General features: G+C 44.8%; 1 protein-coding gene across 1 annotated transcript in view; it reads right to left on the reverse strand.

The window, feature by feature from the left end:
• Positions 1-9,418, reverse strand: part of usp43b (ubiquitin specific peptidase 43b) — a gene marked incomplete at both ends in the record, with an annotated part of 93,845 nt that extends 84,427 nt beyond the window's left edge. The window contains 2 exons of the mRNA XM_083648656.1: positions 122-271; positions 8,798-9,418. Of these exons, the coding sequence (XP_083504782.1) occupies positions 122-271; positions 8,798-9,418 (771 nt within the window). The remainder of the gene's footprint in view (positions 1-121; positions 272-8,797) is intronic.
• Between the last annotated feature and the right edge of the window lie 4,429 nt (positions 9,419-13,847).

Consider the following 13,847-nt stretch of genomic DNA (forward strand, 5'->3'; position numbering starts at 1 on the left):
TCCGCATGAAGCTGTAGGTTGCAGCTGAAACGTTTCTATCCCCTGCAGGGCTCAAAAGATGGAAGCGACAATGATCAGGTTGACTGCTTATCCACTGGCCAGCAGCCTGGTGGAGACTTACCTTCCCAGGGGCTTTGGTCTTGTTGTTGTTGTTGCTGTAGGAGGACAGGTTGACGTCTTCGTGGACGCGGTCCAGCAGCCACAGGAGGAACTCCAGGGCGTCGTGTTGAGAATTACCACGGAACTGGGATCCATACTTGGACACTATAGTCTGGAGAGGGGGAAAAGGAGACTTGATGAAACGGTAACTTATGTACCTGCTGTACTTTTGGCACGACACATTGGCTATTATTGTGATATACCCTTATCTATGTTTGAGCAAGTGGCTGTATTTAATGGGCAAGGAAAATGGCTTAAGTACTGCTGAGCATTTGGGGACCAAATTTATGCTAATTCAGAGAACAGAACTGTACCCACAATGCACAGAGAAAAACCTTCCGAAACGCATGAATAACTTGAGCCTATCCAGATAATCCCACATTTTACGTGATCGAAAAACAAAAACAGCAATGGATTAATTTGCTGTAAAAACATGACAGCTTGTTAGAATTAAAGCGGCAATAGCTGGAATAGATAAATTATATTGCCTTTGCTAAACTCTTTTTTTTTTTTTTTTTTTTTACACAATTGATCTCTCACACAGGAACGAGCACAGCTTATTTACTGGTTTCGACCAATGGGCTTTGTCTGTTGGTGCACGCGAGGCGAGTGAACGGGCAGCTCTACCCTGGCTTTCTCCACAGAACGCTGATCAGAGGAATTCCAGAATTGCACATTTGCACTAACGCTCTTCACGCTTCCCTCGTCCCACAGTTCAGCTTTCAGATAGAAAGTGCTGCGTTTCAAACTCAAAAACAACAACATGCCTACTGTATTATTAGTGTACAGAAGTCATTCCCCTCTCCTCTCAAGAAACAAACAATTCTGAATCTGAACAAAATCCATTCTTTGACATCTAAAAAAAAAAGTCATAACACTCCACTAAAAGAAGCAAGTTGAGGACTACATTAGCCCACACAGAGCAGAGCATCATGTGAAGCCTGGGAACGGCACACGACTCAATTAGGCAGGAATGAACTGTAGGAAGCGCAGCTGGCAGCCTGGAGAAGCAGAGGCAGGGGGATGAGGGATTATAGCAGAGAGGAACAGCAAAGTGTAATCATTGCTTCATAATCCATTCAAATATGTAATGTGCCTCACACACATAGCGACGACACACAGTAGCAAGATGTAACGGTTTGTATGTTTGATGTTGTATAGGGGCAGCGGTGGAGAAGTCGGCCCGTGACTTGGAGGGTTGCCAGTTCAAATCCCCAAAGCCAGCTGGGGGGAACATCTGGGAAAAGTGAATGAAGACGTTGATGCAGAATGGAAGTTAACAGCCAAAGGTGACGAAAAGAGCCACTCGAGATCAAAGCTCGAGCCGGGAGTCCTGGAAGTGGTCTTGAATAAATGTATTTTTAACAATCTTGGCCAAGAGGAGCGATCTTGTACGTTCACGGTCACGGATGAGTACACATGTTGACACACTTAATGGGCAGAGAATCGGAGAAGTTACACGCAAGGCAAAAAGCATGACCAGGTTTTCGTACATGAGACTACAACTGGTTTGATGTACATTCGGAAGGCGGCCTACATCGGACCGAATCTATCTGCTATCAAAATTACCCTGTACACTGTGTACCATGAAGAGAGAGAGAGAGAGGGAGAGTGTGTGTGAGAGAGCGAGAGAGGGGGGGGGGAGAGAGAGATGAGCTGGAAATGTGGGCCATAGGCTGTCCTTAAATGAATGTTTTGTGTGTGTGTGTGTGTGTGTGTGTGTGTGTCTAAGACTATTATTTAGTATTAAATTAATAACTATGTGCAACTGAAATGAAAATGTATGACTACATTAAACTATTGATTGTCTAAATAAAAAAGGCTAATGTGATTTAGATGTTCTATATCGTGCTGTCATCTGCTCTTGGGCAAGGCATGTCATCCCTCCAGTGCTCTGTGCTCTACTGGGGGGCGCCCTTGTGTGAGTGAGAGAGTGTATAAGTATATATGAAGTGTGTGCAGGCGGGGCGGTGCTGGTAGAAGAGCACGTCTACTCATGCCAACATTCCCTTGATAAATAAAGGTTAACAAAAGAGGGCTGTTCAGCAACAACCACAGTGATGAGAGAACACATGTGACGTGGAGGACCTACTGGCTCCTGTGTGGAGCCAGTAGAAGATGAGCTGAAGATGACGATGACATAAGATGAAGATGAGAAGAGACAAGAGTGGACACATGAAAAATGTCCGGTTGAGTCGTGGAGCCGTCGCAATACGGTTCCCTAAGCTTCTCCTCTGATGTTGCCTTGAAAGTGAAAGTACACGAAGCCAGAAAAGATTTCCACTTTTTGAAGGCGTGTTGTCAACACACAGTGGCGCCTGTGACATCCAATCGACTGTGATCAGTTTGTCTCCAAATATAAAAGTGTCACAAATACAGAGCTACTATATTTAGCCTGTGTGACTGGACCTTTGTTTCTGTGGCGAGCCACAGTGTCTTATTACAGGAAGAAAACCTGAAATAAGTGTCACACAGGCACACACACACACACACACACACACACACACACACACACACACACACACACACACACACTGCATTTCTACAGTATGAATTGCATTATAATTATCACCAACTGTGCAAAAAATGCACTACATTGTTTCTAATAGATAAGTGTGAATGGCTACTCTCTTGAAACATGCAGGATTGTTGTTCATAAAGATATTAACCATGAGACCTCGTCATTACAGCAAAGTCATAACAGTAATTACCACCAGCCTCTTGAAGGTGGCAGTTGTCTCAGTGATATAATTGAGGTTGTGGAAAAGGTCCTGTGTTTTGATTGCTCTGTGTGAGATAACGGCTATTCGCCAAAGACTTGGGCTATTCATCTCATTGAGCGCTGTGTGTTGTGTAGCTATTCTATATAGACCACACAGATGGAAGAGATTGCAATCGTGTAGGAGGAGGAGATGGACATGCTTGAGCTTTTCACTGTCGCAGTGGCATTTTCAAACATTACCAAGCCGTTCAAAAGCTAAGCTAAGAAGAATATTAGGGGTGTCAAAATGAATCGTTTAATCGATGCATCGAGATGCGGCCGTGTGAATCGAATCGAATCGTTGACAGATGAATCGTTGAATCGTTTATGTTTAAATTTCTGTTGACATTCAGATTTTAATGCGCTTTCTAAGTAAAAAAAGGGGACTTTTTATCTGACTGCTTGTATTAATTGATGAAAAGTAGCCATGTGCAGTAGAAATATAGAAAATTGAGGATTTGATACTTGGAGCTGCCATACTTTGAGCTGTATCGAGATGCATTGTGATGCATCGTGGAATCGAATCGAATCGAATCGTTGACAGATGAATCGTAATCGAATCGAACCATGAGGCCAGTGAAGATTCACAGCCCTAACGAATATGTGTGCCACTGGCGCCGGAACAAGGGGGACATGGGGACATTTTGTCCCCCTTAAAATTTGGTCCCCCTAAAAAAAAAAAAAAAAAAAAAATATCTGAGGGGGCAACTGCCCCTGACGCTTAGAGCCCACTTTACACTGTTTACACAGCCTGTGATGCTTGTTAAAGCCGTGATCGTTGTGGGATTATTACACCTGAGACAGACAGACCCAGGGATCAAGTTACAGAGAGCCCACTTTACACTGTTTACACAGCCTGTGACACTTGTTAAAGCCGTGATCATTGTGGGATTATTACACCTGAGAGACAGACAGACCTGGACTCTGTACTGCACTCACTGTCATTGGCTGCTGCTATAATCGTATACGGTTATTGTTATTTTATTTTTGTGTTGAGATGACAAGTTTTGCACTGTGTTTCGAAGTGATAATAATAATAATAATAATAAGTTCAGTGTTTCTGCCTGTGTTGCTGTCTGTTGTAGTGTAATTATAAAATGACCTAAAGGGAGAGCAGGTCACCAAGTGAGTGAGAAAAGGAAAAATACTGAATAATTACATTACTACAGTATAATCCTAATGTTAATTAAAAATGAGATATTCATCTAAATATGGCTAAAAATCATCCAAACGTCCATAAAAACGTCAATTTTTCGTCGCCACCCTCACGGGCGCCGAAAAAACACCGCCCTTCGGGGGCCGTCAAAAAAAAAAAAAAAAAAAAATTGTCCCCCTTATTGCAAACTCATTCCGGCGCCACTGATGTGTGCATAGTACTCAGGTGGCTTGGGCTTATCAAAAGAGCCACTCACTTGTAGTGTCACTGTAAAGCAGGACATCGATCACAAGGACAATGACACAACAGCTTCCCTGCTGAGCCGTGATGTCACTTCCCTCAAACCAGCAACTAGGATAATCATTAGAAGTCTGCGTGGGCACGGCAAATATTGACCCCCCCCCCCCCCCACCCAACACTGACCTCCTCCTCTCTTTAGGCCTCTCATGTTATGGATACCAACAAATTGGCTGTTGAGTAACTGTTTGAGTTTCAGGCTGGGTCCCTGTCTAGGCCCCTCTGTGCAAACACACCGTCCTGTCGGAGAGGGGGGGGGGAGGGGGGGGCTCAAACACACCGTCCTGTCAGAGAGGAGGGAGGGGCTCAGAACATGCATCAGAACCAACGGTCAAGATCAAAAGCACACAACTGCAGGGCCTTCAGCTGGGACGTCAGTGACACGTCTGTGGGACAGTGCAGAATATCACAAGGCTGCGGGGCCACCACGCGTCACCCCCCCCCCAGTTCTTGTCCTGCAAACCAGGTGCTACTGGAATTTGCCAGCCATCCGGAGGTGCTTCTCTGTGTAGTTTTTCTCCTGTCTGGGACTGTGCAGCCAGCTGACCTGTGAGGACACAGACAGAGCCCACTGCAAATCCATTCACCCTGCCTGGCAACTATTTTTTTTTTTATCAACCAAGAATAACTTTTTTTTTTTTTTATCAACCAAGAATAGGTCTCCATTTCTCCAGATATGCACCTGCTTATTCATTCAAAACAAAGAGTGCAGTGCAGTCTACATCCTGGGATAAAGATCTCTTTTAACACCTCAACCTTTTATCATTTCTTTTCTAAATTCATCTGGCATGAAGATAGGCACGGTAGTCCTTTTCATCTAGCTGCGCCTTTTCAATGGCTTCAGGGCAAAATGCCTGATTTGCAGCCCTGGAAAGGCTGATAATCAACTTAGATAAACGATAAATTAATTTTATCTGTTTAAATAATGGGTAATGCATGTCATTTATAAATGGTTTATAAATGCTTTGTGCTGTCTCTTCCTGTGACTTGAGTGCTAAATGTGCAGACACAAGCCTCAGAGTCATGTGATTCTTTTATAACACCTCCCTCCAGGCAGCTGTGGTGTTGCTCAACAGGCACCTTTGGAAGGTCTCTAGGGCTAGGCGACGTGAACTCGGGACGTCCTACGGTCACAGGGAACCGCAGCCAAGAGGCGCAGCCCTGTGTTGCTGTGCTCCAACACAGGAAACATCTCCTCACATACAAGGGGGCGTGTCCAGTGTCTTTCTTTGAGTCTATCTCCAAATCTTGGCAAGATGTTTCTACACTGTTCTCTCCGATTGTTGTCCTGAAAACATCTGATATCAGACTCCCAGGACAAGAGAGGGAGCTGACTGTGAGGAATGGGGAGCTGGCACATTGTGAATGCAGGTTGAGAGGGGGGGGGGGAAGTAGAATTCTTTACACAGAACACTAGGTCAGAGTGAGAGAAAATACATAACCTGCTTGACTATCAATGTACAAATGACTGTCATTGCGTTATAATAATATGTGCACCTACAGTTAACTAACTCCACTCTGCTAAAACTGTCCCTCCCTTATTACTTGACGTACATTACACGTGAGTGTGAGGAGAGCCTAGTGGAGTAGTACCTACCTTTCAATTGATACAATAGGGGTCACGCTACGCCCTGTAGCTAAACCTATTCCCTTTCCTTATGGAGTCATTAGCATTTCCCAGAATAACTCCATTGTGGATTTGTTTCGTCCCTGCTCCATATTCTCTTCTTCTTGCCTTGAACTGTATAGCTCATAGAAATCCACAGCAAAGAGCTGCAGGAGGATAAAGTGTGATTTTTTTCTTCTTCGTTCAGTCTTAAGCGTGGGCAGAGTGGCAGAGCCTGAGGGTCTCCTGATACAGTAACACAGAGCCTGAGGGGCTCCTGATACAGTAACCCCCCCCCTTCCGGGTCCACAGAGCCTGAGGGTCTCCTGATACAGTCACACAGAGCCTGAGGGTCTCCTGATACAGTAACCCCCCCCTTCCGGGTCCACAGAGCCTGAGGGTCTCCTGATTAGAGATCGGTATGAAAATTTCACATCACGATTATCGTGACCAAAATGATCACGGTTATCGTATTATCGGTTTACGTATTATTCGTAAAAAATTGCGGAAAATGTTCAAAAAGTACAGAGACTCACTGGAATCATTTTACGACGTTTTATATTGAAAACCCAGACCCAAAAAGGATTGATACACTCACTGAAATCATTTCTCCAAGGCTGCACGTTTGCATCTGGGAGACGGTTGCCAACTTTGGTTGATGATGGACAGTATTTACCATGTTTTTCAACGCCCTCTAATCACGGTACCACGGTAATCACGGTACCACGGTTTTAACGATAATGAAAATTTTAAACGGTACGGTTATCGTAAGGAATTTTATCACGGTTATCATTAAAACCGGTTATCGTTACATCCCTACTCCTGATACAGTAACCCCCCCCCCCCCCCTTCCGGGTCCACAGAGCCTGAGGGTCTCCTGATACAGCCCCGGGTCCACAGGGGAGGACACAATCCTGAAGTGGCAACCCGGTCGCCAGAATAAAACGCTGGCATTTTAAGTCTGCAAACCAGGGGTACTACGTACAGTCTCTACGTATATTTGAACAAAATGTCAGCATTCTTGTCAGGGCAGTATAATCTCAACGTAAATTTGAAACAAAACAGCGGTTAATTTGAAAACCTCACCGCCTTTCCAACGTTAAAAGCAAATAAAGAGACTTTGGAAACACTGAGGATCGAACGCGGCTCTCCGGTGTGAAAGGCAAGTGTTTACACACTGCATCCACTATGACCACAACGCCCTTACTGGCCACCCACCATGCTTCAGCTTCAATAGTAGACCTATGTCTACAAACGTAATATGCAACCTATTTTGGGTACAGAAACGTTGACATTCTACGTATCCGTGGATTGCAGAAATGTACAATGCTAACGTTTTATTCTGGCGATCAGGCAATCAGCTCCTTCCTGTGCCAACACAGTTTCTACTCCAACAGCAACACATCCCACAGGAGCACATGTATCTGTAATGTAGAGTTTAGCAGCCACTCGCTACGCTACAGTGCGCTCTGTGCGTTACTACATCCCATCACAAGCCCCAACACTGAAATCACAAGCCCCAACACTGAAATCACAAGCCCCAACACTGAAATCACAAGCCCCAACACTGAAATCACAAGCCCCACCATGTATATTCCACAGCAGTCACGCAGGTGGGTCTGGTATACTGTCGCCCTGGAGGGCAATCAAGAGGTGAGGTACATCATTACATGACAAAGTTGTCTGAAGTGCACACAGTGAACCTATTGTTTGTGACCAGGGTTTTCGGTGCGCTAACACAGAGCCTGCGGGTGGAGAAATGCCAGCGCAGCACTTCAGACAGAGACACCTGGTAACCCTGTGCCCTCACACTCCTGTGACACTGCTGCACCAGCAAGCTCATTATCATCTGCTACCCACACGCTGAACTCACAGGGCAGAGGATGCTTCTTATTGCCTATGGCAAGAGAACGGTCGCTATAGAATTGGCAATTATTGCAAATGATGCAAGCCCTGTGACACCTTTCTTCGCCCGGAACATTGTATTTAGGCTGGTCCATGCACTATGTTTATGGGAATGTCTAATAACATGTCATTACAGTTGGGTTTAACAGTAGGCTTCCTAAGCATTTGGATGACGACTATGGGCAATGGGCATAATCTGTTTTTATTACTATGCAACTAATAATGCAGGTGTAAGTGGTGTTAAAGGTAATCACTGAACCTGTAACACTGCATTTACCTTCCAACTACCTGTATTTTTCTTCACCGAGCCTACACTGCTGTGGGTGTGATTCCCACTATTAGACTAGTTACAGTTGTTATCAGGAGTGACCGGGGCAGGGCGCGCACGCAGGTGCTTATTACATGCACCTGTTCCAGGTGGCAACCCCACTCTCATCTCCACCTCCACAATCTCTGCTGCCAACTAAACTGGGTCTGTCTGGGGTAGACTGTGATTTTACAATACTGTAGCCCATGATTCTCAACATTTTTCACATCAAGGAACCCACATTTAGTCCACATTAGAGCCATGGACCCCCATTTGATAAGATTTTGTTTCTCTATTAAGCCCATAATCTCATATCTTAATATCTGTAGGTATTGCAGGTAGAGATGTGAAACTGACCAAAAGTCATTCTCTACCATATCTAATTGTGTTAAATGAAATAATGGTGAATTATTTAACAAATCGTCAATTTGTTGGGGACCCCCTGGAAGCCCCTCAAGGACCCCTTGTGGTCCCCGGAGCCCACTTTGAGAACAACTGCTGTAGTCTGAAACTGAAACCTAAAGTAAAATAGTTCCACTACTCCACATGTAAGTCACCTGGTGGCAATAACCCAGAGAATTGTGGCTCTAGTGTGTAAACGGCTACCTTGAACTCCACAGAAAGCTGCGGGGTGTATTCCAGCGTCCACAGCGCCCTAACAAGTGATGCCAACTGCGCAGTGACTTCTCCCATGGCGAGCTGCGTCTCATCGCTTTTCACCAGACCGTTTATTCCCGTGCAGTGACCCAAGTCCAACTTGTACCGCTCCAGCCCCAGATACTCTGCGAGCAGGTCCGTGTTGCTCAGGCACTGGACCACGGCGTTCATGAAACAGGTGTTCCCGTGGTTCTTCAAACCCAGCACACCTGGCATTTTGTCACCGTAGTACCACAAGAGCTTCTCTCTCACGGAGCAGCGAGACGCAGCCGTGGTCGAGATCTTTTTCGCCGTCTGGTCCACCTGTAAATCCTCTTTGATGATGATTCCTGAGTTGGCGCTGAGGGTGCAAGGCGCGCCATCCCGAAACCCGCCGTCGTCGTCCTCCGCGTCCCGCGCGTCGGCGTCTCCAAAGTGGGTGAAAGTGCCCAAAGTCTTGATGATTTTGTTCACGAAACTCCCCACCGACTTCAGCGATTTCTTTCGGAAAATCTTCCCTGGTTTCTGCTTCTTCTCTTTGCGCTTGTCTTCCCTCGCCGTTTCCTCTCTGACTCTGCTCTGCTTCTCCATGACAGTCTCCCCGATTCCCTCGCACAACTATTTCGAGATCGATATTAGCCTATTGTAAATTCCGACGCCGGTGTGTCACTTTTCTGCCAGTGTCCCCTGTCCGGATAGTAGAGGGGAAAGCGCACAGAGGTGACACCATCGTAAGGCACAAGCAGCACACTGTTCCAGACAGTAGACGTTTCTCATCCCTCCCAGCACTTACTGAAGGCTTTCATTATCACTCCGATGCCCGTCTCGACCGCGCCGTCACCAGCTACATCTCGTCATGGCCGTGCCCGACCCGCACTGCCCTCCACTCGCAGCTGCAGCGGTGAGCGCTGCGCTCCCTGCCCATCGCTTCCAACTTCGCCTCTAGAACGCCTGTGATTGTGTGCCTGACTGTGCTCCCTCCCACTTCCCAGGCAGCACAGAGCTGTCCAGATAACAGCTGTCACTCAGCAGTTTAGCGGGCTCAGGCCAGGGTGTAAAGGCTATCCGACGAAAAGAGGCGATGATAGCCAACGAACGTTTGCCTTTATCATCCACAAAAAATATGAAAAACTATAGGCTATATAGGCCTAACTAATGCTGCAATGAATTGTATGCATGCCACACAAATAGGCTATCTCAGCGAACCTTTGAGTGCCTATGGGAGCTAGTGAGAAAAACACCAGGGTGGCTAATAAACTCACCATTGAGTACCAACACTATAAGTCCCTATAGGAATATTACAGTGATACATATCATAGGAGATTGAATATCATAAACATTAAAAGTTACTAATTGCACTATAGAGTACCACAGAAAGGCTATTATATGCTCCAAGTCGCAATGTGAATTACAGTGATATTCTGTTAGGGAATAAATAGGCTACCTTTCCTTCATCAATGCACTTGTCTTTCACCAAGAAATTGCATTTAGTGTTCACCTTGATGTTGCAGCATTTTGGTAAATGTTTAATTAGCCTATAAATCACATTGAAATCAAATAATAGGCTATACAAGCAGGGAGGTAAGAGCTTGCTGGAGTGGTTTCTCACATTCAAACAAGCCCCCCTGCTGACACAGGTGTAAGCTGTAGTGCTACCGAAGCCAACGGTGCTGTCAGGGGCCAAACCGGTCAGATTTAACACAGATGCAGGGGAAGTCAAGTGTGGCTTCCTCCTAACTCTCGCCTATATAATAAAGCCAGTTGGCCTGCAGCACTGTGGTCCATCAAATCAGAATCAAGTCATTAAAAGTAGGAGAGCATTCCTCATCAAGGCCGAGCAGCACATGCCTCTGCAACCCAACGGTCAACAGAGAGAATTCATTAGCTAAGCCCAGGAAGACATCGATCATAAGTTACAGTGCCCTGGCTTATTACTACCATTCCTACACTATGAAGTATATAATAGGAGTGCTTGTTGAAGCACTGTGTCAAGCTGATGCCACTACTGTCCCCACTTGACCTTCACGCCTTCACTATATATAGTTTGTCATCGCTGCCTATTTGTGCAGTGTCATTCGCTGTGTGCGTTTATCTGAGTCGTGAGTGGCTGCAGAATGTGTGGTAGCCTACAGACTGTTCCATCTTGAAAAGGCCTGTGAGAACTGACGCCTAGAGTATAGTGACTGAATAAGCCATGCCTGTTAGAAAATTGGTTTCCATGGAGTTCATGCTCATGCACCATCATAAGTCTCCCATTAGCAAATCTGAGAAGAAGAAAAAAGCTGCAGTGAGAGAACTTATAAAACGGCTTCATGTGTGGTGAACAGGCTTTACAACATTGTAAAATAACCACAGTTATAAAGAACTCATATTAAACTGCCAGCAAAAAAAATCCAACCAACCGCGCACTCCAAAAACAAATATTTGTTAGAACACGATTAGAAAATATGCAGGCAGAGGCAATTAGCCATTAAGCTTTTAAATCAATGCAACTTCATCTCAAGACGTGGAAGTCACCAGCAACGTGATGGCTCTAAACATTTTGTTTGTTTTACGGCCACACATTCTCTTTTACCTTCTTTAATGACTCCAGTGCAAATATCTCACATCTATCCGACAGTATGTTTCAGTGGTTAACATGTTTGAGAGTTTTGGAATAAGCAGTAATCATCTCTCGGGTTGGCAGCTGTCTCCTTCCAGCTCTGGCCTGCCCTCGCAATTGTTATTTGAAGTTATTTTTAGAGCATCAATACCACATTTCCCTTTTAAAACGCAGGTGCCTTTTGTTTTTTCTCTCACAAAGTTGATTCCCAAAACAGCTAAAGAGAGAAATGCAAGTAATCTCATATCCTGTGTAACTGAACTCTCAGCGCACTGTGATGAAAAGGAAGTGCACTGCACATACATACCTTTTATGCATAATATATATATATATATATTTTTTTATATATATACAGTATATATATATATACAGTATATATGTACACACACACACACACACACGACACACACACACACACACACACACACACACACACACACACACATATATATATATATATACATTCGTACACACACACACACACACACACACACACACACACACACACACACATATATATATATATATCTTTTCTTTTTTAAGAGCAAGGTGCATTGTCTTTGAGAACGGTACACAGAATTAGACCAGCGTTGCTGTGCCTGCGTTGTGTGTGCTTGGTGAAGTAATGTCAGGTCTATAAATGGAGAGGTAATTTGCCTCTGACGTTCTTCTCTGCAAAGAAGGAAGTGTCATCTTCCAAGATGAAGTGGACAACAGAGACCATCTGGTGGCCTGAGTCATGGCTGCGCCGTCTGCTGCTCCAGGAACAAAAACTCCCTTCGCTGAGATGATACAATGCACTATCATTGTCACACTGCCCTGCTATGACATCTGGCCGTAGAGCATGACCAGTGGCGAGGAGAGGACACACATGGCACACTGTTTGGTATCAAAGATCACTGTGTTTCAAAATAAAACCATGAGAAATGCACATTAAGCATAAGTAAACTCGTATGGAAAACACTGTGATTTTTTTGGAAGTCCGCTGATAGTTATTGTATATTTTGAACACTATAAGAGTTTTGAGTGCTTGTCTGTTTGTTCCACTGACTGACTGTGCAGTGGGGTAACAAGTCAACGCTGGTGTCTGGTGTCAGAGCAGCATAACAGATGAAAACATATTCGGTGACGACGCACTTTCTGTAAATTTGATATCCTCTTATAGAATAGTTTTTCACTAAGACAGACAGGATATGGTTATTAATTGGGTCAAGGTACTCGGGACAAGCTGGGATCACTGTTTGGAGAAGTCCAGACAATGCCTCCTTCTTCAAATGATATTATTGTATGTTAGGAAGCAGCGAGATAGGAGAACGCAGAAAGCCCTCAGACTGAAACAGTCGAGGTCACTTCTCACACCTCAGCCTGAGAAATGCTGTTGGCCTGGCACAACATCTCAGAAGATAACCATGGAGGCAAATAAACTGATATTCAACTGAGATCATTCTGCATTAGTCTTATTATTTCTGACTTAAAGTAGCCTACTATGTTTGTGCACTCCCAATTTACCATTTTCCCCGGCAACCTAGGAATTCCACGACAGCACCTTGACACTATATGTAAAATATATGTAAAATTGCTTTACGTTGTTATTTATTTGGTGAATGAATGATGTATGTGACACCATGGATCAGATGCATTGGCTCATTGAGTACTAGGAGGGGCCGTGAACTGTTGCGGGCCCCAATGCAACTATTTACGCCTCTGTGACTGTTCTCATGTGGGACGTATAACAGACAGTGCTGAACACTGTTCTCATGTGGGACGTATAACAGACAGTGCTGAACACTGTTCTTATGTGGGACGTATAACAGACAGTGCTGAACACTTCTCATGTGGGACGTATAACACAGTGCTGAACACTGTTCCCATGTGGGACGTATAACAGACAGTGCTAAACACTGTTCTCATGTGGGACGTATAACAGACATTGCTGAACACTGTTTTCATTTGGGACGTATAACAGACAGTGCTGAACACTGTTCTTATGTGGGACGTATAACAGACAGTGCTGAACACTTCTCATGTGGGACGTATAACAGACAGTGCTGAACACTGTTCTTATGTGGGACGTATAACAGACAGTGCTGAACACTTCTCATGTGGGACGTATAACAGACAGTGCTGAACACTGTTCTTATGTGGGACGTATAACAGACAGTGCTGAACACTTCTCATGTGGGACGTATAACAGACAGTGCTGAACACTGTTCTTATGTGGGACGTATAACAGACAGTGCTGAACACTGTTCTTATGTGGGACGTATAACAGACATTGCTGAACACTGTCCTCATGTGGGACGTATAATAGACAGTGCTGAACACTGTTCCCATGTGGGACGTATAACAGACAGTGCTGAACACTGTTCTCATGTGGGACGTATAACAGACAGTGCTGAACACTGTTCTCATGTGGGA

This window comes from Poromitra crassiceps (genome assembly GCF_964638095.1).
Source record: "Poromitra crassiceps genome assembly, chromosome: 13".
In the NCBI taxonomy this organism is placed as follows: domain Eukaryota; kingdom Metazoa; phylum Chordata; class Actinopteri; order Beryciformes; family Melamphaidae; genus Poromitra; species Poromitra crassiceps.